The 27,337-nt window shown below is 50.8% G+C and overlaps 1 protein-coding gene across 4 annotated transcripts in view; it reads right to left on the reverse strand.

Annotated features, from left to right (window-relative positions):
• Window positions 1–997: 997 nt before the first annotated feature.
• MON1A (MON1 homolog A, secretory trafficking associated) overlaps window positions 998–27,337 on the reverse strand; it is a 28,067-nt gene continuing 1,727 nt past the window's right edge. Inside the window, exons 1-6 of one of the 4 annotated variants that reach the window (XM_033208023.1) lie at window positions 22,826–23,575; window positions 5,328–5,467; window positions 3,638–4,123; window positions 2,287–3,052; window positions 1,382–1,529; window positions 998–1,283 (exon numbers count right to left, since the gene is read on the reverse strand). In XM_033208023.1, coding sequence (XP_033063914.1) covers window positions 1,143–1,283; window positions 1,382–1,529; window positions 2,287–3,052; window positions 3,638–4,123; window positions 5,328–5,454 — 1,668 coding nt within the window. In that variant the 5' untranslated portion in view covers window positions 5,455–5,467; window positions 22,826–23,575 and the 3' untranslated portion in view covers window positions 998–1,142. Of the gene's footprint in view, window positions 1,284–1,381; window positions 1,530–2,286; window positions 3,053–3,637; window positions 4,124–5,327; window positions 5,468–17,183; window positions 17,238–22,825; window positions 23,576–27,337 lie in introns of those variants that run through there. The other 3 variants (XM_033208013.1, XM_033208032.1, XM_033208040.1) reach the window with 3 other exon arrangements.

Raw genomic sequence — 27,337 nt, forward strand, 5'->3', positions numbered from 1 at the left:
TTGATTTTAGTGGCCGAAAATACTGGCCCAACTCTCAGAAACTGCATGAGGGTGATTCTCTCTGACAGTCTGAAGACCACATTCAGAGGACAGTTTTCTTCAATAAGTACTTCCTAGGCCTTGTGCTCCCTGGGGCCAGAACTAGAAGATCCCCCAGCAGCAAAGTGGAAGCTTTCTGTACTGTGCCCTAGGTCCAATGGGGCTCGGCTTTCACTATGGAGCCTCCTGGATGTCCATGGTGCCCCATGCAGGTCTGCCTATGCCATGCCAGGGACTAGGGTGACTAAGGAGAGCCCAGTGCACGTAGTAGCATTAGCTCTTATTATGACAGGCCCACTGCCGTAGAGGGTCAACTGGGCCATCTCTCAGACCCTCAGCTCACTCTTGGGGACCATTTGGAGGATTGCACTGGCTGAGGTAGGAGAACTGAGGCACACAGCCCTTCATGGGAAGGCCTCAGCAGAGACAGTTTCCTCAGAGGCCTGCAGCTAAAGGGAGGCTAGATTCTGAATTTCAGCTGAAGACTGAGTTGCCTCACCAGGGGCTCCCTCCAGTACCAGGGCTCAGACTCCCCCCATTTTGACCATCTGTATCTTACTCAGCTCAGCTCCTGCTGAACTACAGCAACCCATTAAACAGAGCCACAGCGAGGGCTCCCAAAGTGGTTGGGTAGTCTTTTGTGGCATGCAGTGGGGGCCCCTCCCAGGAGTGATAAGAGAGGCAGACAGCAGAAGCTCAGACTGAGTATGGGGGTGGGGGTAGGGTAGGGCAGTATGGTACCTGAGAGCCATTTACATATGGTAGGACTTCAGCTGAACCAAAACAGCCCCAGCCCAAGATCCAACTGAGAATGTGTGTGGCCTCATGCTGGTGCAAGGGAGGGAGAAGAGGGGCTCAAATGTGCCTGTGCCCCTGTGCAGGAGCTAGGGAGGAGGATCCAGTGTCTGTATGTGAGTGAGGGTGGATGGGCGAAGGGACAAGTGACAGGGCTGACAAGTGTCTTCCCCAAAGCACTTTAATGCACTCACCAACCCACAGTCCCTGCCTGCTGGCTGGGCAAGAGAGGCCAGCCTCCATCTGGAGGCTCCTACGGCTTCCCACACCCAGTGTGCCTGGGAAGGCTGAGCCTGCACACATTCCCATCAATAGGTGAGGGGCGTGAGAATGAAGAGGCGGTCTTCCTCTTTGCGGATCCAGCGCATCAGCTTATGGATGGCACTGACAGCTGATGCCTTGGTCCCCAGGGGGCTGTAACACATGTAGAGCTCAAAGGCACCTGTCACCTGGAGAAGGGGCAAAGGGTCGTCATCTAGGTTAGATGCCCCTCATGGCCCACACCTAGGACCTCCGTGAAGCCCATCCCATCCCAGGGCTGCCTTACCCAGGCCAGGAGGTTCTCGTTGGGGCCCGTGTAGTAAATGGTCTTGAGTGGGCGAGAGGCATTGTGGGCACGGCTGTGCAGGTACTGGTAGAGGCCCAGCAGCCGCTCCTGTTCCTCTTCACTGGTGTACGGGGCCTCAATCTCAGGGCTGCAGACAGGGTTGGGGGGAGTGGGTTTGCAAAGGAATGACTTCCACTGTCTTCTCTAGAGATTTAGAAACACCTCTTCCTATCCAGGAAGACTCTATCATATGTCTTACCCTCCAAATGCTCCCTTAGGACAGGGCATTGTCTCCTCACCACAGCAGGCACTCCAGGACAGAGCTGGGCCCACTGAGACTAGAGCTGTGTCCCCTCTCACCCCCTAAGCTCATGGTGTCTTTGGTGACCCCTCTTTGGAGAGGCCAGGTTGAGTTTAGATGTCCAAGACAGAGTGACAGATCTGGATGAGTTTAGATGTCCAAGACAGAGTAACAGATCTGGAGTAGAGGAAAGGTGAACTAGGAATCCTGTGGGCCAAAAGGGACAAAGGGAGGCCATATCTTCCCAGCCCCTCTGCTGGGGGAGGGAGTAGAGGAGGGCTCTGCTTCCTGAGCTGGACCAAAATGACGCCTAAAGTAGAGTTGCTCTAGGACAAGGGACCTGGGAGACCTCTGTTCCAGTTTCCTTCCCTGGGTATACTGGGCATTTCCAGGCCTTCTGGGTAATAAAGTAGAGAGGGGTATGCTCATAGGGTGATGGAGAGTGTGGGTCTCTGGTGCCACAGTAAAACAGACCCAGCACACTGGTCTGCTTCCAAAGATGGAGGCAGCTTCATGGCTACATCTCAGAGCTTAGGACCAAACAGCCTCCCAACTCCACATGTCCCTGTCCCCTTACAGCAGTGCCCTCAAGGCCCTCCCTCACCTGGTGAAGAGTCCTGAGCTCTTTGACTTATAGAGGAAGTGACGCAGGTCAGGGATGCCCACTTGGGCAACGCTGTAGTAGGGTGTGCGCAGCGCCTCTCGCAGGGCCAGGTGGGCTCCGCGCTTGCGAAGGCGCTCCTGGAAGCGGCGGCGGCAGTCAGAGACTGCAAAGAAGTCCTCACGGTCAGTGGAGACAAACAGCAGGCAGAGGTCGGTGTCAGGCTCTAGGTAAGAGATATGTGCGTGGAAGAAGCCGGCTGCGTTGAATTTGGGCAGGCACACGGGCGTCCAGGCCTCGCCCTCGCGGAAGGACGAGGAGGAACTAATGAGGTTGAAGAGCAGGTGCAGGTCGATGGGGTGCAAAAATTGGTCCTTTCGGCGCACAAGTGCCACGAGCTGGTTGCGGGCCAGCAGGATGGAGAAGACCAGGCTGCGCGCACGTGCCTGCTGCAGGCTGGCACTCACAGTGTCGCGCACGGCTGCTGCCAGGGGCAGGCACCGTGCCGCCCCCATCAGGAAGCTGGGGTCTCGTGCCATGAGCTGCAGCAGGTTGTCGGTGATGCGCTCTGAGCCCGAGAGCAGGCGCCGCAGGTCATAGTTCTGCTTCTGCTGGAAGATGTGGCTCAGCTGCGCACCGGTAAGAAGGCTCAGGATCTGATAGTAGATGTAGAGCAGCTCCTGCGCCAGCTCTTGTGCCGACTGCCGTGTGCGAGCCACTGCCACTAGCACCAGCGGGCTCCGGCGCACGAATACTACCTTGTAGCCATCTGAGGGCAGGATGGGAAAGAGGGATGTCAGCCTCAGCCGCAGCTCCCTCCGAACACCGCCTTCCAGCGCAGCTTTTTCGCTTCGCCCATCCTTTCCTCGCTCAGAGCTCTGCGCACAGTAGGGGCTTAAGGATGTTCAGGATAAAAACCCATTGCTCCTTCTCCCCGAGGGCTCAGGGCCTATCCCTGCCACTTGTTTCAAAGACTAGCTCCCTCTGAAACACACATTCTTATGCTAAGTGCTAAGTCAACTGGCAAGGGCTGGCTGGGTGGAGCTCAGGACCTAGGAGATATATATGTGTATTTTTTTTCTTTCTTTCTTTTTGTCACCTCCCCAGGGAGATTCTCACTCTCTCCAAAGGCAAAGCCCATGTCAGAGGCATCTTTGGTCCTCACCACAGCCCCATGAGGCCAGCAGTGTTGTTATCATCTGTTCAGGTGAGGACCCTGAGACTCAAGAGAGGTAGAGGGGCTTACCCTTAGTCACATAGCACATCCCAGCCCTCTGGTCTGCAGGGGTCCAAAACCTGCTATGAATGAACCTTGGCCAGGGGAGCCCACCCCATTCCTCTCCAGGTGGCTCACCTGCATGGATGGAGCGGATGGCGTTCTTGTCTGCCTCCAGGAAGGACACCAGGGCCACCATAACACCCATAGTGCTGGAAAGTGCCTCCTCAGACCCATAGCGGGAGTACACAGGCTTCCCTGCCTCACTCAGCACAAAGACATGCTTCTGATGCAGGCGCCATGCCTCCGTGGCATCCTCCTCATCCCCCTCGGCTGTGCGCTCCCTGGGGGGCTCTGTGGCTGGTCGGCCAACTGCCCCTGGGGGATCCAGCCAATCCTCAGAGCTTCCTGGCAGCATCTCCTCCTGCAGGTCCCGGGCCACACCCGTCAGCTGGGTGCTTAGCTCGCTAAAGTCCTGGCTGATCTGGCGCATGTCTGCAGGCAGTGGCGGGGGACCCCTGGCACCCTCCTTGGGGCTGTCCCCAGAAGCTGCCCCATCCTCTGACTCAGTCAGGTCCTCGTAGGAACGGGCATGGACGAACATGGCACCCTCCTGCCCAGCACCTGCAGGCCAAAAGCACTGGTGCTTAGAGGGGTAGCTACTGGCAGACACTCCTACCAGCAAGGTGCCTAACGTGGTCACTCCAGCATGACTGCCTGACTTGTTAGGGTCAAGCCACTGTTCCCTTCTGCCACTGTCTGCCATGGATGATGCTTCTCTGAAACTTATAGCCCACCAGTCTCCTCCCATCATACTGGAAAGAAGACCCAAACCACTCATGGCAGCAGTGGTGGCTGGTATCTGCCTACCTCTCATTCCCATCTCCCACCCCACTCCCTTGCCCATCTTGGTCACACTGGCCAAGATCTGCTCTTAGACAGTTTCAACATGCCCCCACCTGCCTCGGGAGCTCCACACCTGCTGTCAGCTGTCTCCTACCTCCCCACGTGGCTGGCTAATTGTCACACTTCAGCTTTCAGGGAAGATGTTAGTTACTGACTTCCAACCCCAGCCACTCTATATGTCCCTCTTTGATTTCTCTTGTGGTACTTGCCAATTATTGTCCTTCTCTCCAGCTACAATGGTACCCAGCAAGGTGCAGGAACGTAGCACCTCACCCTGTGTCTGGAGCACCACCCATACTCAATGAATCTCTCTGGGAGAAAGCTCCCCTACCCTACTTAGGCCATAGCTTCTGACTGACCCCCTGTAATGGCTCCACAGCCTGTGACTGCCTCACGGCAGTGACCAGGTCAGTCTTCCTTTATTGATTTTTTGACAAAATAGTTTAACAGATATATTTTGAGTCTCTCTTACGAATTCAGCCCTGTACCAGGCACTGGGGATATAACTGCCCTGTGCTCAGTGTTCACAATCTTGTGGAAGAGAGAGATGGGCAATATATGCATAAAGAGATAAAATTATGAAATAATTAGTGTCCTATACAGAGCATGGTCAGAGCAGGCCTAACTTGTGAGGAGGGGAGGAGCCAGGGAGGTGTGCTGTAGACACAGGGAACAGAAGAGCCCTCAATGGCAGCCAGAAAGCTCAGGGTGAACAGTGTAACACGAAGTGGAGAGGAAAGCCACATGCAGAACGAGCCTGGCCTCCTGCCTTTTCCCCAGACCTGACAAATATCCAATGAGTGACTGACAAATGCATGAATAAGTGGAAAGCAAAAAGTGGTTGGGAATCCTAATTTCCGCCCCTGCCCCCCCAAAGCCTGCTCTGGTTGGCAGCTGGCTGAGGCTGTACACTTGCCCATACCTGGCTCCATTCCCTGGGCCAGCCCTGGTGTGGGGCTCTCAACTCTCTCCACACTGTGTCCATCAGAAGGAGTCAATGTGCCATCAGGGCATTCGCCGCTTCTCTTCCTTTGCATGTCAGTAGCCATCCTTTGGGTTCTCCTGTGGGGCAAAGGCAACATCGATGGCTTTTGGCAGGGTCACAGGCATAATCAACAGTGGTACTAAGTACAGGAAAGTGTCCGTTATCAGGACTCCACTAACTCAAATCTCTAGAAAATGGATCCTGAAAATTCCTTTCAAAAAAATATATAGGCCGGGCGCGGTGGCTCAAGCCTGTAATCCCAGCACTTTGGGAGGCCGAGACGGGCGGATCACGAGGTCAGGAAATCGAGACCATCCTGGCTAACATGGTGAAACCCCGTCTCTACTAAAAAAAATACAAAAAACTAGCCGGGTGAGGTGGCGGGCGCCTGTAGTCCCAGCTACTCAGGAGGCTGAGGCAGGAGAATGGCGTAAACCTGGGAGGCGGAGCTTGCAGTGAGCTGAGATCCGGCCACTGCGCTCCAGCCTGGGCTGCGACAGAGCGAGACTCTGTCTCAAAAAAATATATATATATACTGTTCCTTTTCTGATTATAAAAGGAAGACATATTCATTGTAAAAAAAAACTTGGAAAGCACAGAAAAGTAGAAAGAAATATCAAGATTTTCCTACCATTCAGGATCTTTCACTGTTCATATGTTAGTGTATTTCCTTCTAGTCTTTTTTTTTTTTTTTTTTTTTGAGACAGGGTCTCACTCTGCCACCCAGGCTGGAGTGCAGTGGCACAATCTTGGCTCTCTGCAGCCTCCACCTCTGGGGCTCAAGCAATTCTTGTGCCTCAGCCTCCCAAGTAGCTGGGACTACAGGCGTGCGCCATCATGCCTGGCTAATTTTTATATTTTTTGGTCTAGACGGGGTTTCACCATGTTGGCCAGGCTGGTCTCGAACTCCGGACCTCAAGTGATCTGCCCCTCTCGGCAGATTGTTGTTGTTGTTGAGACAGGGTCTCACTCTGTTGCCAAGGCTGGAGTGCAATGGCACCAACACAGCTTACTGCAGCCTTGACTTGGGCTCAAGCAATCCTCCCATCCCAGCCTTCCCAGTAGCACATGCCACAGTCAGCTAATTTTTTTCTTTTTCTTTTTTTTTTTTTTGAGATGGAGTTTCACTGTTGTTGCCCTGGCTGGAGTGCAATGGCACGATCTCGGCTCACCACAACCTCCGCCTCCCAGGTTCAAGAGATTCTCCTGCCTCAGCCTCCTGAGGTAGCTGGGATTATAGGCATGCACCACCATGCCCGGCTAATTTTGTATTTTTAGTAGAGATGGGGTTTCTCCGTGTTGCTTAGGCTGGTCTCAAACTCCCAACCTCAAGTGATCTGCCTGCCTTGACCTCCCAAAGTGCTGGGATTATAGATGTGAGCCACCGTGCCCGGCCTTTCTTTTCTCAGACAGAGTCTTGGCTCTCTTGCCCAGGCTGGAGAGCAGTGGCACGATCTTGGCTCACTGCAACCTCTGCCTCCTGGGCTTAAGCCATCCTCCCATCTCAACCTCCTGCCACTGTGCCTGCCTAATTTTTTTTTTTTTGAGATGGCGTCTTGCTCTGTCACCCAGGCTAGAGTGCAGTGGCGCGATCTTGGCTCACTGCAACCTCCGCCTCCTGGGTTCAAGAAATTCTCCTGCCTCAGCCTCCCAAGTAGCTGGGATTACAGGCACCTGCCACCATGCCCTGCTAATTTTTGTATTTTTAGTAGAGGCAGGGTTTCACCATCTTGGCCAGGTTGGTCTTGAACTCCCGACCTTGTGATCCGCCTGCCTCAGCCTCCTAAAGTGCTGGGATTACTGGTGTGAGCCACTGCGCTGGCCTAATTTTTTTTTTTTTTTTTTTTTTAGACAGAGTCTCGCTCTGTTGCCCAAGCTGGAGCGCAGTGGTGTAATCTCGGCTCACTGCAAGCTCCACCTCCCAGGTTCCCGCCATTCTTCTGCCTCAGCCTCACGAGGAGCTGGGACTACAGGCGCCTGTCACCACGCCTGGCTAATTTTTGTATTTTTAGTAGAGATGGGGTTTCACCGTGGTAGCCAGGATGGTCTCGATCTCCTAACCTCGTGATCTGCCCACCTCGGCCTCCCAAAGTGCTGGAATTACAGGCATGAGTCACTGTTCCCAGCCAATTTTTGTATTTTTTTAATAAAGACAAGGTCTTTTCATGTTGCCCTGGCTGGTCTCAAACTACTAGGCTCAAGCAGTCCTCTCCCACTTTAGCCTCCCAAAATGTTGGAATTACAGGCAGGAGCCACCACGCTCAGCCTGGTCTTTTAGAAAAAGTACATAAAATGTAAATAATTAAACAAACTGATAACACTAGCTAACAGTTATTCAGTGTCAGCGTATCATGCTAAGAAGTTTCTGTGGATTAAGTTACCTAATCTTGATCACGCCTCTATGAGGCAGATGCTCCCGTCAGGCTAGCTTTATAGATGAAAGAACTGGCACTGAGAGAGCTTAAGCAGCTTGCCCAATGTTACTATAGGAAGGAAGTGCTGGATTTGGATCTGGGAGTTGAAACAACTCTGTATCCTGTATCCGGTGGCTCACTCCTGTAATCTTAGCAAAGATTGGAGGCCAAAGAGGGAGGATCACTTGAACTCAGTAGTTTACTAGCTGGGGCAACAAAGTGAGACCCTGTCTCTACAAAAAATTTAAAAAACTAGCCAGGCATGGTGGCATGTGCCTGTAATCCCAGCTACTGGAGAGAGGATCACATAAACCCAGCAAGTCAAGGCTGCAGTAAGCCATGACTACAACACTGCACTCCAATTTAGGCAACAGAGTGAGACCCTGTCTGAAGAAACTAAAACTAAAAATAAATAAAAATAAAAATTAACGGAGTTGACCAATAGTTCTTTTTGGATATCTAGGTGTTTGTAGAGAAAGAAGTGAGACACAGCCAACAGGCTTGTCTTCAGGCTGAAGCCCTGTTTTTCTCTAAATATCCTTTTGTACCTTTTGAATTTGGCACAAGTTGTCTTAACAATTAAAAACAACTATAGACATGACAACTCTCAGTGCCCGTATGATGGCCAGGATAGATTCATCTGGATCTCCTTGTCCTTCCACAGGCCCAGGTGGAGGTGGCCACAAGTGAATGTCAGTGGTAACAGAGCCAGCTGGGTGGCTCACCAAGGCTGGTAGCAAGGCTTATTTCACCTCTAGAGTCCTTCAATGGCAGGCTGAAGGATCCTCACTTGTCAGGCAACATACAGTTCACCCAGGAGGGGATCCATTCCAGGTACCAATCCTCTAAGAACGAGGGATCTAGGTAGATGGATTAGAAGGGCAGAAACTCATGGGGCAAACACTGCAGGCAGGCCAGGGGCCCAGGAGGCACTGGTGTTAGTGTGAGCAAAGTAGACCTGAGCCTGCCTCCCAGAACACAGAGTCTGGTGGGAATAACTGAGCTCTTGTCCCCTCCTAGCTGTGTAACCTTGGGCAAACGACTCTTCCCTGAGCATGGCATAAAGTAGGTGTTCAAACAAGTTCATGAAAAGGGTAGTCCCAAACATATAGCCTCACCATGAGTAGCATTTGTGTGGTGCCAGCCAGTGTATGTCCAAGAACATTCTCTCTGGACCTGGCATAGCTCCAGTCAGGCAGCTCCTATGTATGTGCCCAAAGAACTAATTTTCTTTTTTTTTTTCTTTTTTTTTTTTTTTTGAGACGGAGTCTTGCTCTGTCGCCCAGGCTGGAGTGCAGTGGCCGGATCTCAGCTCACTGCAAGCTCCGCCTCCTGGGTTCACGCCATTCTCCTGCCTCAGCCTCCTGAGTAGCTGGGACTACAGGCATCCGCCACCACGCCCGGCTAGTTTTTTGTATTTTTTAGTAGAGACGGGGTTTCACCGTGTTAGCCAGGATGGTCTCGATCTCCTGACCTCATGATCCGCCCGTCTCGGCCTCCCAAAGTGCTGGGATTACAGGCTTGAGCCACTGCGCCCGGCCACTAATTTTCAACCTCTTCTTTTTGTCACCTTTAAGTTATGTAATTCTTTCTTTTTTTTTTTTTGAGATGGAGTCTCGCTCTGTCTCCCAGGCTGGAGTGCAGTGGCCGGATCTCGGCTCGCTGCAAGTTCCACCTCCTGGGTTTACACCATTCTCCTGTCTCAGCCTCCCGAGTAGCTGGGACTACAGGCACCCACCACCTCGCCCGGCTAGTTTTTTGTATTTTTTTAGTAGAGATGGGGTTTCACCTTGTTAGCCAGGATGGTCTCGATCTCCTGACCTCGTGATCCGCCCGTCTTGGCCTCCCAAAGTGCTGGGATTACAGGCTTGAGCCACCGCGCCCGGCCTTTTTTTGTATTTTTTTAGTAGAGATGGGGTTTCACCGTGTTAGTCAGGATGGTCTCGATCTCCTGACCTCGTGATCTGCCCGTCTCAGCCTCCCAGAGTGCTGGGATTACAGGCTTGAGCCACTGCGCCCGGCCAAGTTATGTAATTCTTTCTTTAATTGAATCTTTTGCAGAAGCTCCATGTGCAAACAGACAGGGAAGCACAGCCTGTATCCTGATAGCTGGCCTGGTGGCCACTCCTGCACTGAGCCTGAAGGACATGGGGGGTTGGGCACCACTGCCAACAGCATCACCCCACACAGAATAAAACCAAAGAAAGAAGGTTGGGGAGATAATTTGGGGATTTTCTAGGCCCCCAATCCCATCCATCAGGACAATCAAGAGTAATGATTCCCAGCAAGGGTCAGAGCCCAGAAGGCCAAGGTGCAGACTGCCTTGTCAGACAGTGGGCCAGAGGAACTAAGAGGCTGCATGCCCTCAACAAGGAACCTGCGGTAGCATCCACAGAGGTCCTCTGAGGCTGAGACTAAGAGGAGCAATCCAAAACAACCACTCCAACACCACAAGGCCCAGGATGCTGAATGCTAAGGAAACTAGGGCACGTCTAAGTCTTGAGCAAGAACACACAGGCCACATGTAATCATAGACCAGTAATTCCAAAGCTATCCTAAAAGCCAGAGTGGGTTCTGAGAGACGAGTCTGCAGGCCAAGAGCAATCTGCTCCTGACAGTGCCAGGGCTGTGGCCTGGGTTTCCAGGCCTGTCTGGGCTCAAGCGATCCTCTTACCTCAGCCTCCTGAGTAGCTGGGAACACAGGTGTGAGCCACCATGCGTGGATAATTTTTGTATTTTTTTGGTAGAAATAGGGTTTTGCCATGTTGCTCAGGCTGGTCTTGAGCACCTGGGCTCAAGCAACCTGCCTGCCTTGGCCTCCCACAGTCCTGGGATTACAGGTGTGAGTCAGTGCCCGGCCTGGAATGCCCTACATTTCTTTTTTTTCTTTCTTTTTTTTTTTTTTGAGATGGAGTCTTGCTCTGTCACCCAGGCTGGAGTGCAGTGGCGCAATCTCAGCTAACTGCAAGCTCCGCCTCCTGGGTTCACACCATTCTCCTGCCTCAGCCTCCAGAGTAGCTGGCACTACAGGTGCCCACCACCACGCCCAGCTAATTTCTTTTTGTATTTTTAGTAGAGATGGGGTTTTACCATGTTTGCCAGGATGGTCTCAATCTCCTGACGTGGTGATCCGCCTGCCTCGGCCTCCCAAAGTGCTGGGATTATAGGCGTGAGCCACCGCGCCTGGCCGGAATGCCCTACATTTCTATGTCTCCTCACTTTCCTACTCCTCTAGTTAACTTCGTATCTCTTCTCTCTTCAAATGTCCATCATCTCCTTCCCTGATGGTCATACTTAGCACTATCAGCAAATCACCTTGCCTTCCATTTCACCGAGAAGACAGAAGTCATTCTAGAAGAGAAATTCCGGGGCGGGTATGGTGGCTCGCACCTGTAATCCCAGCACTCTGGGAGGCCGAGGGGGGCAGATCACCTGAGGTCGGGAGTTTGAGAACAGCCTGACCAACATGGAGAAACCCTGTCTCTACTAAATAAAAAAAATTAGCCGGGTTGGTGGAGCATGCCTATAATTCCAGCTACTCGGGAGGCTTTCCACTACTCGGGAGGCTGAGGCAGATGAATCACTTGTACCTGGAGGTGGAGACTGCAGTAAGCCGAGATCGCACCCCTGCACTCCAGCCTGGGCAACAACAGTGAAACTCTGTCTCAAAAAAAAAAAAAAAAAAAAGGAAAGAAATTCCGGAGATTACCACCACCACCTCCTCACCTCATCTGCCAGACTAGGCCTTCCCTCTTTTTTTTTTTGAGACAGAGTCTCACTCTGTGGCCCAGACTGGAGTGCAGGAGCACGATCTTGGCTCACTGAAACCTTTACCTCCCAGATTCAAGCGATTCTCCTGCCTCAGCCTCCCAGGTAGCTGGGATTACAAGCACCCACCACTTCACCCAGATAATGTTTGTATTTTCAGTAGAGACAGGGTTTTATCATGTTTGGCCAGGCTGGTCACAAACTCCTGACCTCAAGTGATCCACCTGCCTCAGCCCCACAAAGTGCTGGGATTATAGGCATGAGCCACCACACCTGGCCCCCTCTTCTTAATAAAGATGAGCTGTTCATGCTCCATAGAGGCTAACTCCTCCATGTTACCAGATCCCAGCCCCTCTCCTACTCAGGTACATGGCTTCAGCAGCTGTCCCTCCTCATCAGTTTCCCCTCCTCCCTTATCCATTACCAATATGGTGATATTTCTTCTGTCTTCAAAACCCCCTCACAGCAGGGCTTGATGGCTCATGCCTGTCATCCTAGCACTTTGGGAGGCCTAGGTGGGCAAACCGCTTAAGCCTAGGAGTTTGAGACCAGCTTAGGCAACATGGTGAAACCCCATTTCTACAAAAAGTACAAAAGATTAACTAGGTGTAGTGGCATGCACCTGTAGTCCCAGCTACTTGGGAGGTTGAGGTGGGAAAATCACCTGATCCCAGGAGGTCCAGGCTGCAGTGAGCGGTGATCATACCACTGCACTCCAGCCTGGGTAAAGGGAGTGAGATCCTGTCTCAAAAATAAAAAACAAACAAAAAACACCCTCCTTTGGGGCTGTTCACGTTGCAGTAATTCATTGAGCTATACTTATGATTTTTGAACTTTTCTGTATGTTTTATTTCAAAGTTAAAACAAAACAAACTTCCCCTTAACTCTACATTCCCCACTAGCTACCAACCCATTTTTCTGTTGCCCTTTATAAAAAAACAAAACAAACGCCCTCAAAATGGCAAATAATATTTGGAGTTTGCATTAGTCAGGTAGGCTAGACTATTCTGTGTAAAAAATGAATGCCAAATGCTAGAGATTTTATACCCAAAGATCTTTTTTTATTTTTTGAGACGGAGTCTCACTCTGTCACCCAGGCCGGACCACAGTAGTGCCATCTCGGCTCACTGCAACCTCCGCCTCCTGGGTTCAAGCGATTCTCCTCCCTCAGCCTCCCGAGCAGCTGGGATTATAGGCGCCCACCACCACATCTGGCTAATTTTTGTATTTTTAGTAGAGATGGGGTTTCACTATGTTGGCCAGGATGGTATCAAACTCCTGACCTCAGGTGATCCGCCCACCTTGGCTTTCCAAAATGCTGGGATTACAGGCATGAGCCACCGCACCCAGCCCCAAAGATCTATTTTTTGCTCACACAAAATCTACTGTGGGACTGGTAGCAATTCACAGTAGCTCCATTCCAAGCAGTGATTTAGGAATCCAAGCTACTAGCACCCTATAGTAGCCATTTGAAACACATGCCTTCCGCATCACCTGGCAGGGGAAGACAGAGATGGAGGATCACGTACCAGCTCTTAAATACTTCGTAGCTCACATTGGCCAGAACCAGTGATGTAGCCAGAGGGACTGGGAAATGTATGGAGCTCATGGATATCTGGAAAGCAGGAATTGTCCCTGCCACAGCCTCTCCATTTCTCCCATTCTCTCTAAACCAGTTCTGAACAGAATCTCACCTCCATTACTCCACCAACACTGCTCCCATCAAGGACACCAATGACTGCCAGGATCATCTTACTTCACCCATAAACAATAGATAATTTGGTTATTTCCTCTCCTGAAACATTTTCTCCTCTTTTATGGCACACCACTCCTTTCTTGGCTCTCTTCTGACCACATGGACTATTCCTTCTGAGTCCTTTTTGCAGTTCTTACTGTAAAGGGGCACAGAATTCAGTCTTTGGACCTCTTCTCTGTCTTCACTCAATCCCTTGGTGATCTCATTTGGTCTCACAGTTTTAAATTCCCTCTACATATTAATAATTTGTTTTTTTATCTCCAGCCCCAATCTCTTTTCTGACTTAAAGAGGCACGCACATTTAACTGTCTACTTATTGTTATCTCAAGGTTATATGCCTCAAACTGAACTCCTTAAAAACCATCGCCTAGCCAGGCACGGTAGCTCTCGCCTATAATCCCAGCACTTTGGGAGGCCGAGGAGGGTGGATCACAAGGTCAGAAGTTCGAGACCAGCCTGGCCAACCTGGTGAAACCCTGTCTTTACTAAAAATATGAAAATTAGCTGTGTGTGGTGGCGCATGCCTGTAATCCCAGCTACTCAGGAGGCTGAGGCAGGAGAATTGCTTGAATCCAGGAGGCAGAGGTTACAATGAGCCGAGATCACACCACTGCACTCTAGCCTGGGTGGCAGAGCCAGATTCTGTCTCAAAAAAAAAAAAAAAAAAGGTCATCTCCTTAAAAAGTTGCTCCTGGCTGTGTGTGGTGGCTCACACCTGTAATCCTAGCACTTTGGGAGGCCAAAGCAGGCAGATTACTTGAGCAAAGGCGTTCAAGACCAGCCTGGGCAATATGGCAAACCCTGCCTCTACAAAAATACAAAAATTAGCCAGGCGTGGTGGCACGTGTCTGTGGTCCCAGTTACTCAGGAGGCTAAGGTGGGAGGATCACTGGAACCTGGGAGGCAGAGCTTGCTTGCAATGAGCCAAGATCACGCCACTGCATTCCAGCCTGGGCGATAAGAGTGAGACCCTGTCTTTTTTTTCTTTTTTTTTTTTTTTTTGAGACAGAATCTGGCTCTGTCGCCCAGGCTGGAGTGCAGTGGTGTGATCTCAGCTCACTGCAAGCTCTGCCTCCCGGGTTCACGCCATTCTCCTGCCTCAGCCTCCTGAGTAGCTGGGACTACAGGCGCCCACCACCATGCCCGGTTAATTTTTTGTATTTTTTAGTAGCGACGAGGTTTCACCATGTTAGCCAAGATGGTCTCAATCTCCTGACCTCGTGATCCGCCCGCCTCAGCCTCCCAAAGTGCTGGGATTACAGGCATGAGCCACCATGCCCAGCCGGTAGAGACCCTGTCTTTAAAAAGAAAAAAAGACCGGGTGCTATGGATCACGCCTGTAATCCCAGCACTTTGGGAAGCTGAGGTGGGCGGATCACCAGGTCAGGATATTGAGACCATTCTGGCTAACACGGGGAAACCCATTTCTACTAAAATACAAAAAATTAGCCGGGCATGGCGGCACTTTTTTTTTTTTTTTTTTTTAAGAGATGGGGTCTTGCTCTGTCACCAAGTCTGGAGTGCAGTGGCTATTCACAGGTGGAATCACCACCCCACCATGCACTACAGCCTCAAATTCCTGGGCTCAAGTCAACTTCCTGCCTCAGCCTTCCGAGTAGCAGGGACTACAGGCACTTACCACTTCTCCCAGAGTTTTCACCATCTCAGTAAAAGACAATTTCATGGCTGGGCATAGTGGCTCACGCCTGTAATCCCAGCACTCTGGGAGGCCAAGGGGGGTGGATCACCTGAGGTCAGGAGTTTAAGACCAGCCTGGCCAACTTGGTGAAATCCCATCTCTACTAAAACTACAAAATTAGCCGGGTGTGGTAGTGAATGTCTGTAATCCCAGCTACTTGGGAGGCTGAGGCAGGAGAATTACTTGAACCCATGAGGCAGAGGTTGCAGTGAGCCAAGATCATGCCATTGGGAACCCATGAGGCAGAGGTTGCAGTGAGTCAAGATCATGCCATTGCACTCCAGCCTGGGCAATAAGAGCAAAGCTCTGTCTCAAAAAAAAAAAAAAGAAGGAAAGAAAAGGAAAGGAAAGGAAAGACAACCGCGCGCAGTGGCTCATGCCTATGATCCCAGCACTCTGGGAGGCCGAGGTGGGCAGATCATGAGGTCAGGAGATTGAGACCATCCTGGCTAACACAGTGAAACCCTGTCTCTATTAAAAATACAAAAACTTAGCTGGGTATGGTGGCGCATGCCTGTAATTCCAGCTACCCCGGGAGGCTGAGGCAGGAGAATCGCTTGAACACAGGAGGCGGAGGTTGAGATTGCGCCACCATACTCCACCCTGGGTGACAGAGTGAGTCTCTGTCAGGAAGGAAGGAAGGGAAAGAAGGAAGGAAGGAAGGAAGGAAGAGAAAAGAGGGAAAGGCTAGGCGCGGTGGCTCAAGCCTATAATCCCAGCACTTTGGGAAGCCGAGATGGGTGGATCATGAGGTCAGGAGATCGAGACCATCCTGGCTAACCCGGTGAAACCCCGTCTCTACTAAAAAATACAAAAAAAAAAAAAAAAAACTAGCCAGGTGAGGTGGCGGGCGCCTGTAGTCCCAGCTGCTCGGGAGGCTGAGGCAGGAGAATGGCGTAAACCCAGGAGGTGGAGTTTGCAGTGAGCTGAGATCCGGCCACTGCACTCCATCCAGCCTGGGCGACAGAGCGAGACTCCATCTCAAAAAAAAAAAAAAAAAAAAAAAAAGGAGGGAAAGGAAGGAAAGGAAGAAAGGAAGGAAGGAAAGAATGAAAAAGAGAAAGACAAAGACAATCTTTTTTTTTTGAGACAGCCTTGCTCTGTTACCCAGGCTGGAGTGCAAACACGAAATCTCAGCTCACTGCAACAGTGTGATCTCAGCTCCACCTCCCAGGTTCAAGTGATTCTCATGCCTCAATCTCCCGAGTAGCTGGGACTACAGGCGCATACCACCACACTGGCTAATTTTTGTATTTTTAGTAGAGACAGGGTTTCACTATGTTGGCCAGGCTGGTCTCAAACCCCTGACTTTGTGATCTACCCGCCTTGGCCTCCCAAAGTGCTGGGATTACAGGTGTGAGCTACTGCACCTGGCCAAGAAAGATAATCTCATCCTTTCAGTTGTTTGGTGAAAAACCTTGGAGTCAGCGGGTCACGGTGTCTCACACCTGTAATCCCAGCACTTTGGGAGGCCGAGGCAGGCAGATCACGAGGTCAGGAGATTGAGATCATGCTGGCTAACATGGTGAAACCCCATCTCTACTAAAAATACAAAAAATTAGCCGGGTGTGGTGGCTCATGCCTGTAGTCCCAACTACTCAGGAGGCTGAGGCAGGAGAATTTCTTGAACTGGAGAGGCGGAGGTTGCAGTGAGCCGAAATCACACCGTGGCACTCCGGGCTGGCCGACAGAGTGAGACTCTGTCTCATAGAAAAAAAAAAAGGAAAACCTTGGAGTCAACCCTTATGCCTCTCTTTTTTTTCCCACACCTCATATACCAAACCATGAGCAAATCCTGTCAGTTCTATTTCAGAATACAGGCACATCGAGCAAAATGTCTCTGGTTAACATTTTCACCATAGAATGCCTTTTCGTTTTTAATATCCAGCTGTGGTTGTCAGCCTTCAAGATGGTCTCTAGTGATCCTCAACTCCTGCTATGCATGCCTTTGCATACTCCCTTTCCACACTGAGCAGGGCTGACCTATGCAACCAATAGGACGCTGTAAATAACAATGTGTGGTTGGGGACAGTGGCTCATGCCTGTAATCCCAGCACTTTGGGAGGCCAAGATGGGCAGATCACTTGAGGTAGGAGTTTGACACCAGCCTGGACAACATGGTGAAACCCCATCTCTACTAAAAATACAAAAATTACTTAGGTGTCGTGACGGGCGCCTGTAATCCCAACTGCTCGGGAGGCTGAGGCATGAGAATCACTTGAACCCAGGAAGCAGAGGTTGCAGCGAGCTGAGATCGCACCACTGCACTCCAGCTTGGGTGCCAGAGCAAGACCCTGTCAAAAAAAAAAAAAGAAAAAACAATGTGTGACTTCTGAGGCTAGGTCATAAAAGACATTGTGGCTTCTGCCTTGTTCTCTCGGATCCCTCCCTCTAGGGAAAGCCATCAGCCATGTTGTAAGGATATGTAAGCAGCTGTATGGAGAGAACTTCATGGCAAGGAACTGAGACCTCCTGTGAACAGCCAGTACCAACTTGCTAGTCATGAGTGAGTCATCTTGGAAGCAGATCATCTAGGCCCAGTCAAACCTTCAGGTGACTTCAAAGTAATAAGAGACCCTGAGCTTGAGCCATCCAGCTAAGCTGCTCCCAAATTCTTGACCCACAAGAACTGTATGCGATAATAAATACTGTCATTTTAAGCTGCTAAGTTTTGGGAAAATTTGTTACACAGCAATAGTTAACTAATATACCAAACTTATATTGATTCAGCTTATGTTTATTTATCTATCGAGAGAGGGTCTCACTCTGCCACCCAGGCCGAAGTGCAATAGTGTGATCACGATTCACTGTAGCCTCAACCTCCCAGGCCCAAGTGATCCTCCCACCTCAGCCTCCCAAGTAGCTGGGACCACAGGCATGTGCCATCATGCCTGGCTAATTTTTAAATTTTTTGCAGAGACAGGGTCTCCTTATGTTGCCCAAGCTGGTCTCAAACTCCTTGACTCAAGTGATCTGCCTGCCTCAGCCTCCCAAAGTACTGGGATTACGGTGTGAGCCACCACACCTGGCCCAGTGTATGTTTATATAGAAAATATGTATATTTACATCATTAAAATCTTATCTATATTTTTAACAAAGTAATGTGCATTTAAAGCTTCAAATTACATTCCAAATAGAATTGATAGAAAATTACTGAGTGCCAGCCTGGCTGACATAGTGAGACACTGTCTCTACAAAATAAAAAATTAGCTGGGCGGGGCAGCTCATGCCTGTAGTCCCACCTACTTAAGAGGCTGAAGTGGGAGGATCGCTTGAGTACAGGAGGTTAAGGCTGCAGTGAGCCATGATTGTGCCACTGTACTCTAGCCTGGGCAACAGAGCAAGACCCTGTCTCAATCAGTCAATCAATGGAAAATATATTAAGTTAATGATTTAACACAGAATGTCCAATTTTCATGAAACAGATTACTGATGTTAAGTGGGAAATGCCTATATCCAGAATCTGACGACTTATCACCTCCACAACTACCACTGTGGTCAAAGCCACCAGTGTCACTCTAGGAGACTGTTGCAGTAGTCTCCTATCCAGTCTCCCCTCTTCTGCCCTTGTCCCTGCATAATCTGTGCTTCTTACAGCAGTGTGATTCTCCTGATACAAAATTCAGGTCATGCAGTTCCTCTGCTCACAACTCTGCCATGGTCCTACCTTACTCAGTAAGAAAGCCTGTTTCCTCACAGTGGTGCACAAGGCCCCACTCAACATAACTCCTTCCCCATTACTTATTTGACCTCATCTCCTATCCTTTTTCCCTACTAACTGTGATTCAGTCCAGCCACAGTGACCTCCTAGCTTTCCTTAAGCCTCCTGGGCACTTTCACTTTAGAACTTTGCCCTTGCTGAACTTTCCCCCTGCACCCCACTTGACCTACTCCATTGCCTGGGCTAGTTATGTGACTCAGTCCCTCACTTCCTTCAGGTTGCTACTCAAGCATTACCTTATCAATATCCCTGCTCTTTACCCCTCTTGCCCTGCTTTATTTATTTATTTCTTTTTTTTTTTTTGAGATGGAGTCTCGCTCTGTGGCCCAGGCTGGAGTGCAGTGGCCGGATCTCAGCTCACTGCAAGCTCTGCCTCCCGGGTCCACACCATTCTCCTGCCTCAGCCTTCCGAATAGCTGGGACTACAGGCGCCCGCCACCTCGCCCGGCTAGTTTTTTGTATTTTTTAGTAGAGACGGGGTTTCACCGTGTTGGCCAGGATGGTCTCGATCTCCTGACCTCGTGATCCGCCCATCTCGGCCTCCCAAAGTGCTGGGATTACAGGCTTGAGCCACCGCGCCCGGCCTACCCTGCTTTATTTCTCTGGATTGAAGGCTACCTGCCACAAATTTCAGTGTGGCTTTAAGCCACATGCAGAAGGAGTTCTATTTTTTTTTTTTTTTTTGAGATAGAATAGTGATGTGATCACAGCTAACTGTAGCCCTGGCCTCTCAGGCTCAAGTGCTCCTTCCACCTCAGCCTCCTGAGTACCTGAGACTACAGGCACGTGCCACCACGCCTGGCTAATTTTTTAGTTTTTATTTTTGTAGAGATAGGGTCTCAGTATGTTGTCCAGGCTGTTCTTGAACTCCTGAGCTGAAGATCCTCCCTCCTAGGGCTCCCAAAGTGCTGGGATTACAGGTGTGAGCCACCACATACAGCCAGCAAACATCTTTGGGAAGGAGATTTTTTTTTTTGAGATGGAGTCTCACTCTGTCGCCCAGGCTGGAGTGCAGTGGTGTGATCTTGGCTCACTGCAACCTCTGCCTCCTGGGTTCAAGCAATTCTTGTGCCTCAGCCTCCCGAGTAGCTGGGATTATGGGTGTGCACCACCGTGCCCATCTAATATTTGTATTTTTAGTAGAGATGGGGTTTCACCATGTTAGCCAGGCTGGTCTCAAACTTCTGACCTCAGGTGATCCACCTGCCTTGGACTCCCAAAGTGCTGGGATTACAGGCATGAGTCACAGTGCCCAGCCGAACTTGTGTTTTTATTCCTCAGGCAATTAAAAAAGAAAAATGGAAGGGAAAACGGAAAGATCTCTGAAGAATGTCCAGTTCCATCACATCTATCATGTGGCCTCTGGAAATCCCTGCCTGTGGGGAAGACTTATCATTGGTAGTAGTCAGATGTTCAGGAACAATGGCTCTGAAGTTAGAAGGATCTGGATTAACCTGGCCTGGTATCAGTTTTCTCATTTATAAAATGGGATGGTAATATTGATTCCTTGGGTTGTGGGAAGATTAAATGAAATAATCCATGTAATTTGATTACATACTCAGCTGCTCCCATTAGTACATCCTGATTATTCTTACTTAGCATTGAGTCCATGTTTGACTGCACTTACAGTACCACATGAATCCAGTGGTCTGTGTCATGTAAATCAGGCCTCTGAGATTTTGCTCAGCTTACAATGGCATATGGGCAAATATGCTTCTGACCTTGCAAAGCCAGGTGGGCCCTAGCCTGAAGCGACTCACCTTCAGGCTAGGGCTGTCTATAGACAGTTGGGAGTCAGGTCAAAGAGCTGTCTTATAGACAGCTGGGAGTTCCTCCAGGCTAACTGGTTGTTCACTGGCTCTGGAGTTGCAGGAATAGACAACTGGCTCTCTGCTGCTCTTGGAAGTCTCTCCTAAATTAAACTCCTTAATTAGCCAGGTGTGGTGGCGGGCACCTATAATCCCAGCTATTCAGGAGGCTCAGGCAGGAGAATCGCTTGAACCCAGGGGGCAGAGGTTGCAGTGAGCTGATATCACGCCATTGCATGCCAACCTGGGCGAAAGATCAAAACTGTCTCAAAAAAAAAACCCACAATAAAACAAAAAACTCCTTGGTCTGCCACATGCCACTGCTCTGTGACCTTGCACTTTTGGTTCAAAGAACCAGACAAGGTCTACAATAGCTTACTTATTCTGTCCTCAGGGCCCACTTTCCACTGATCCTTTGTGGGCTTTAGCTGACTAAGCCCAGAGTGGCTGAGTGGTACCCAGCATGGTACCTGCCTGGGGAAGGGTTGGCGGGGGAAGGATCAGCTGGCCAGAGCTAGTGGATACTTCCTTTTTTTTTTTTTTTTTTTTTTGAGACGGAGGCTCGCTCTGTCGCCCAGGCTGGAGTGCAGTGGCCGGATCTCAGCTCACTGCAAGCTCCGCCTCCCGGGTTTACGCCATTCTCCCGCCTCAGCCTCCCGAGTAGCTGGGACTACAGGCGCCCACCACCTCGCCCGGCTAGTTTTTTGTAATTTTTTGTAGAGACGGGGTTTCACCGTGTTAGCCAGGATGGTCTCGATCTCCTGACCTCGTGATCCGCCCGTCTCGGCCTCCCAAAGTGCTGGGATTACAGGCTTGAGCCACCGCGCCCGGCCAGTGGATACTTCCTTCACAACAGTTCTCCTACCACCTGAGATCATACAGTATCTCAGCATCTCCTAGGTCAGTCTGGGGTCCAGCCAGAGGCCTGATGAAGCAAACAGCTCTCTGAATACTTACTCTGGACACTCAAACAGGGAGGCTGAGTGAATCACAGCAAAATCTACCCCAACCCCCACTGGAGCCACAACTGTGCAACTGAAGCTCCTGGGAGGCTAGAATTGAAGAAGTTAGGCAAAGGAGGTCTCTTAGAACCAGCCCCAGATGCCCCTTCTCAGGGGACCCTTCTCAGAAGCCCCAGGCCTTGCTTTTCCTAAAAGTGCCCTGCTATGCCTGTGAGCAATGTCACCAAACAAGTTGGCTCAGTCAGCCCTTCTAGTGTACCTCTCTCACTCAGGCAGCCCTGGAGCCGAGAAGGCCTTCAGGAGCCCCTCCCTACTGACTCCCTACCACTCCTGTTCCCTCTTCCTGCTTGGATAGCACTTCATTTCACCTTAACCCTTGGAGTGGTCTGTCTGGGAAGGAGGTGCCAGGACACAAGATGTGTGGCAGACAAGGCCCAGGTGAGGCTGTGCTATGGCTGCCTCAGCAGGATGCCTACTCCATGCTGAGATCATAGTCTGGTCCTTGTCACTTCTGGCGGTTACTTCCCTCCCTGACAAAGGTTGCTTACCCTCCCTCTGCAAACTTGTGCCCAGAAAGCGTGGCTCACCTAGTACAAGGGACAACCCAGTTGCGCCAGGCAAACTGGTGCAAAGTCCAGCTGGGCGCAGTGGCTCATGCCTGTAATCCCAACACTTTGGGAGGCTGACGCAGGCAGATCACCTGAGGTCAGGGGTTCAAGACCAGCCTGGCCAACATAGTGAAACCTCGTCTCTACTAAAAAAATACAAAAATACAAAAAATTAGCTGGGCGTGGTGGCGCATGCCTGTAATCCCAGCTACTCGGGAGGCTGAGGCAGGAGAGTCGCTTGAACCTAGGAGGCAGAGGTTGCAGAGAGCTGAGATCACACCATTGCACTCCACCCTGGGCAACAAGAGTGAAACTCCGTCTAAAAATAACAACAAAGCAAAGCCCCAAGCCCTTTCCAGGTGCTGCCCCGCTCATCCCAGTCACCTCTGTTGCTTTTTGAGAAGATTCTACCGGCCGAATATGTGTACGTTTGTTGAGGGGTGGGGGTGGGGGGTGGGGAGAGTCCTACCTGGCCACTGCCCCCTACCGGACCTCGCCCTCCCAGCCTAAGTATGGGTTCCAGATCTCGCCTTTTGTATCCCCCAGCTGGGAGCCAGCCGGCTGAGGGACCCCAGGGAGACACAGTCTTCCCATTGCAAGCGATAGCGTTGATGGCCGTCTTCAAGCCCCTCCCTCCAAAGATGACAGCTCTCCAGTCTCTAGGTGCCTCCAGGCCACGTGGGCTGGCAGTCAACTCACCTGTTTCTCAGAGGGGCCCAGGACGCACAGAAGGTGCCGGTCACTGCCCTCTGCCAGACCCCTGGGGGGGTAAGGGTGTCAGGCTGGGCCCGGCCTGAGGGCACAGCTTCGCGGGGCCCCGGCCCCCTGCGTACACAGACATGGCCACAGCGCAGGCACCGCGCCCTCCCACCGCCCTCACCCGGCCGCCGGTGCAGGAAGACAGCTTTCTCCGGTCTCTAGCAGCCAAGGCCCAGCTCCAGCCGCACAGCCCGACCCGGCCCGCCCCCGGGGTGCATTGTGGGAAATGTAGTCCTTAGCTCTCGGCCGCCTGCCGCGCCGCGGGACTGGCTCTGGGTTCCTCGTCCCAGCATAGCTGCGGGCAGGTCCTGACCCGCGTCCGGGATTGCCTCACCCGGCGCCGCCTTCTAGGGACCTGGGCGCCTCCCTAGAGCCTAGAGCCCTACACAGACCGCAGACCTGGACTCTGGGCCTCTCCCTCCAAGCCAGCTAGCAGTTCATTTCAAGGGAGAGAAAGGGACGTTGGGGTTGTTTCTCCCACTGGTTGTGGAAGGACAGTGCAAGTTTGAGGGACTGGATAAATGACATCAGTGGGCCCAGCTACACAGGCTGTAAAGGATGTGGGCATGCGCAAAAGTCGCACTAATTGTTTCTAAAAACGTATTTGTAGCCACGTTTTAATGTGTCAGTATAATGCTCTAGAACGGTAGTTCTCAACTCTGACGGCACACAGAATATCCCTGGAAGCTTTAAAAAAAAAAAAAAAAAGCTAGGACGGGCGAGGTGGCTTACGCCTGTAATCCCAACACTTGGGAGACCGAGGTGGGCGGATCACTTGATGTCAGGAGTTCCAGACCAGCCTGGCCAACATGGTGAAACCCCATCTCTACTAAAAATACAAAAACTAGCCATCCTTGATGGCTCGTGCCTATAGTCCCAGCTACTCGGGAGACTGAGGTGGGATCCCAGGAGGTCGAGGCTGCGGTAAGCCGTGATCATGGCCCTGCACCCCAGCCTAAGCACCAGAGCAAGACCCTGTCTCAACAACAACAACAACAACAACAACAAAACTAATGCCTGGACACCAGCCCTAGAGATTTTGATTTAATTGAATTTAGAGTAAGGTGGAGTGTTGGGGAACCAGACATCACTATTGTTTTAAAAGTTCCCCAGGTGATTTGCAAACAATCATTATTTGTAATTTCCTAGATGCAAAGCAATAAAAACAACAGGAAAACAGGCGACAACAGGCTTTCCCAAAAGGCCCTTATTTTTAGAGATGGTTTTAAAAAGCAAAAATTAGGGATTGGCACCACTGCTCATGTTTTTTCTGAAGCAATTAATTCACTTTACAGCCTTATGGTTTATTCTCCCAACAGTTAATAGGATGAAAGAAAAAGTCAAATCACTCCTCTGACTTTCCCTGCTGCTCCACAAGCACCTGGGGGCAGTGTCCTGTCCCTCTCTGAGCCCTACACTGGAGTTAGGGTAGAGCTCCGCCCCTGGGCTTTTCTTCCAGTCTCAGATGGCTGCCACCATAGCCTGCTTCCACAACACTGGCCTGTGACTGAGATGGTGACAAAGCTGTGGCCTTTCACTGAAGATGGCTTTGCATAAGGCTATCAAGTTCTTACACATAGTCTAAGGGAACCTTTCTCACCCCCCTGTCCCCCACTTTTAGGTAAGGACATAAGAAAATGCCCTATTCCTTAACTGAGAGTCTCTCCAGGTTTCCACAGGTCACTCAGTATTTTATCTCCTCATTAGTTCAGAAGTCCACGTCCCCTCCCTTAGGGGAAGAATCATTTATACAGTTTTTTTCTCTAATTATTACACTATAAGAGTTTGAGCCATGAGCTGGGCTTGGTGGCACAGGTTTGTAATTCCAGTTACTCCAGAGGCTGAAGCAGGAAGAATTGCTTGAGCCCAGGAAATCAGGTCTGAAGTGAGCCATGATCATGGACAACAAGAATGAGAGAGTCAAGAAAGAAGGAAGGAAGGGAGGGAGGGAGAGAGGGAGGGAGGGAGAAAGGAAGGAAAGAAGGAAGGAGAGTTTAAGTCAAGATATAACATTCTCTGCTTGGTACAGAAATGTCCTGACTATATTCCTTTTCTTTTTCTTTTTTTTTTTTTTTTTCACTTTAGAGATGGTGGTTTCATTATGCTATGTTGACAAGGCTGGTACAAACTCTTGGCCTCAAGCAATTCTCCCATCTTGGCCTCCCAAAGTACTGGGATTACAGGGCATAAACCACCATGCCTGGCTAATATCCTGCGGTATTTCATTAACTTGAAGTTACACCCTATAGAATTCATCTCCATAGAAGACAATTTAATTTAATTTATTTACTTACTTTTTTTTTTTTTTTTTTTGAGACGGAGTCTCGCTCTGTCGCCCGGGCTGGAGTGCAGTGGCCGGATCTCAGCTCACTGCAAGCTCCACCTCCTGGGTTTACCGCCATTCTCCTGCCTCAGCCTCCGAGTAGCTGGGACTACAGGCGCCCGCCACCTCGCCCGGCTAGTTTTTTGTATTTTTTAGTAGAGACGGGGTTTCACAGTGTTAGTCAGGATGGTCTCGATCTCCTGACCTCGTGATCCGCCCGCCTCGGCCTCCCAAAGTGCTGGGATTACAGGCTTGAGCCACCGCGCCCGGCCCTACTTACTTTTTTTTCAAACAAAGTCTCTCTTTATTGCCCAGGCTGGAGTGCAGTAGCTCCATCTCAGCTGACTGCAACCTCCACCTCCCGGGTTCAAGCAGTTCTCTGCCTCAGCCTCCCGAGTGGCTGGGATTACAGGCATCTACCACAACGCCCAGCTAATTTTTTTTTTTTTTTTGAGACGGAGTCTCGCTCTGATGCCCTGGCTGGAGTGCAGTGGCCGGATCTCGGCTCACTGCAAGCTCCGCCTCCCGGGTTCCCGCCATTCTCCTGCCTCAGCCTCCCAAGTAGCTGGGACTACAGGCGCCGCCACCTCGCCCGGCTAGTTTTTTGTATTTTTTTGGTAGAGACGGGGTTTCACCGTGTTAGCCAGGATGGTCTCGATCTCCTGACCTTGTGATCCACCCGTCTCGGCCTCCCAAAGTGCTGGGATTACAGGCTTGAGCCACCGCGCCCGGCCTAATTTTTGTATTTTTAGTAGAGACAGGGTTTCACCATCTTGGCCAGGCTGGTCTTGAACTTCTGACCTCGTGATCCACCCACCTCAGCCTCCCAAAGTGCTGGGATTACAGGTATGAGCCACCATACGCGGCCCAGAAGACAAATTTAAAGTTTTCTTTTCTTTTTTTTTTTTTTTTTGAGATGGAGTTTTGCTGTCGCCCAGGCTGGAGTGCAGTGGTGCGATCTCAGCTCACTGCAACCTCCGCCTCCCGGGTTCAAGCAATTTTCTGCCTCAGCCTCCAGAGTAGCTGGGTGCGCACCACCACGTCTGGCTAATTTTTGTAATTTTTGTATTTTCAGTAGAGATGGTGTTTCCCTATGTTGGTCAGACTGGTCTCGAACTCCTGACCTCGTGATTCACCCATCTCATAGACTCCCAAAGTGCTGGGATTACAGGTATGAGCGACTGTGCCTGGCCAGTTTTTTGTTTTGTTTTTTTGAGATGAAGTCTTGCTCTGTCACCCAGTCTGGAGTGCAGTGGTACTATCTCAGCTCACTGCAACCTCCACCTCCCAGGTTCAAGCGATTCTCCTGCCTCAGCCTCCCGAGTAGCTGAGACTACAGGCGTGCACCACCATGCCCAGCTAATTTTTAGTAGAGAAGGGGTTTCACCGTGTTGGCCAGGATGGTCTCGATCTCTCAACCTTGTGATCCACCCACCTTGGCCTCCCAAAGTGCTGGGATTATAGGTGTGAGCCACTGTGCCTGGCCAGAATATTCAGCTATTCAGGAGGCTCAGACAGGAGAATCGCTTGAACCCAGGGGGCAGCGGTTGCAGTGAGCTGATATCACGCCATTGCACTCCAACCTGAGCGAAAGATCAAAACTGTCTCAAAAAAAAAAAACCCACAATAAAACAAAAAACTCCTTGGTCTGCCACATGCCACTGCTCTGTGACCTTGCACTTTTGGTTCAAAGAACCAGACAAGGTCTACAATAGCTTACTTATTCTGTCCTCAGGGCCCACTTTCCACTGATCCTTTGTGGGCTTTAGCTGACTAAGCTACAGGTGCCCACCACCTCGCCCGGCTAGTTTTTTTTTTTTTTTTTTTTGACACGGAGTCTCGCTCTGTCGCCCAGGCTGGAGTGCAGTGGCCGGATCTCAGCTCACTGCAAGCTCCGCCTCCCGGGTTTATGCCATTCTCCTGCCTCAGCCTCCCGAGTAGCTGGGACTACAGGCGCCCGCCAACTCGCCCGGCTAGTTTTTTCTATTTTTTAGTAGAGACGGGGTTTCGCCGTGTTAGCCAGGATGGTCTCGATCTCCTGACCTTGCGATCCGCCCGTCTCGGCCTCCCAAAGTGCTGGGATTACAGGCTTGAGCCACCGCGCCCGGCCGTTTTTTGTATTTTTTAGT

This window comes from Trachypithecus francoisi, unplaced genomic scaffold (assembly GCF_009764315.1).
Source record: "Trachypithecus francoisi isolate TF-2019V2 unplaced genomic scaffold, Tfra_2.0 Lachesis_group0, whole genome shotgun sequence".
Classification (NCBI taxonomy): Eukaryota; Metazoa; Chordata; class Mammalia; order Primates; family Cercopithecidae; genus Trachypithecus; species Trachypithecus francoisi.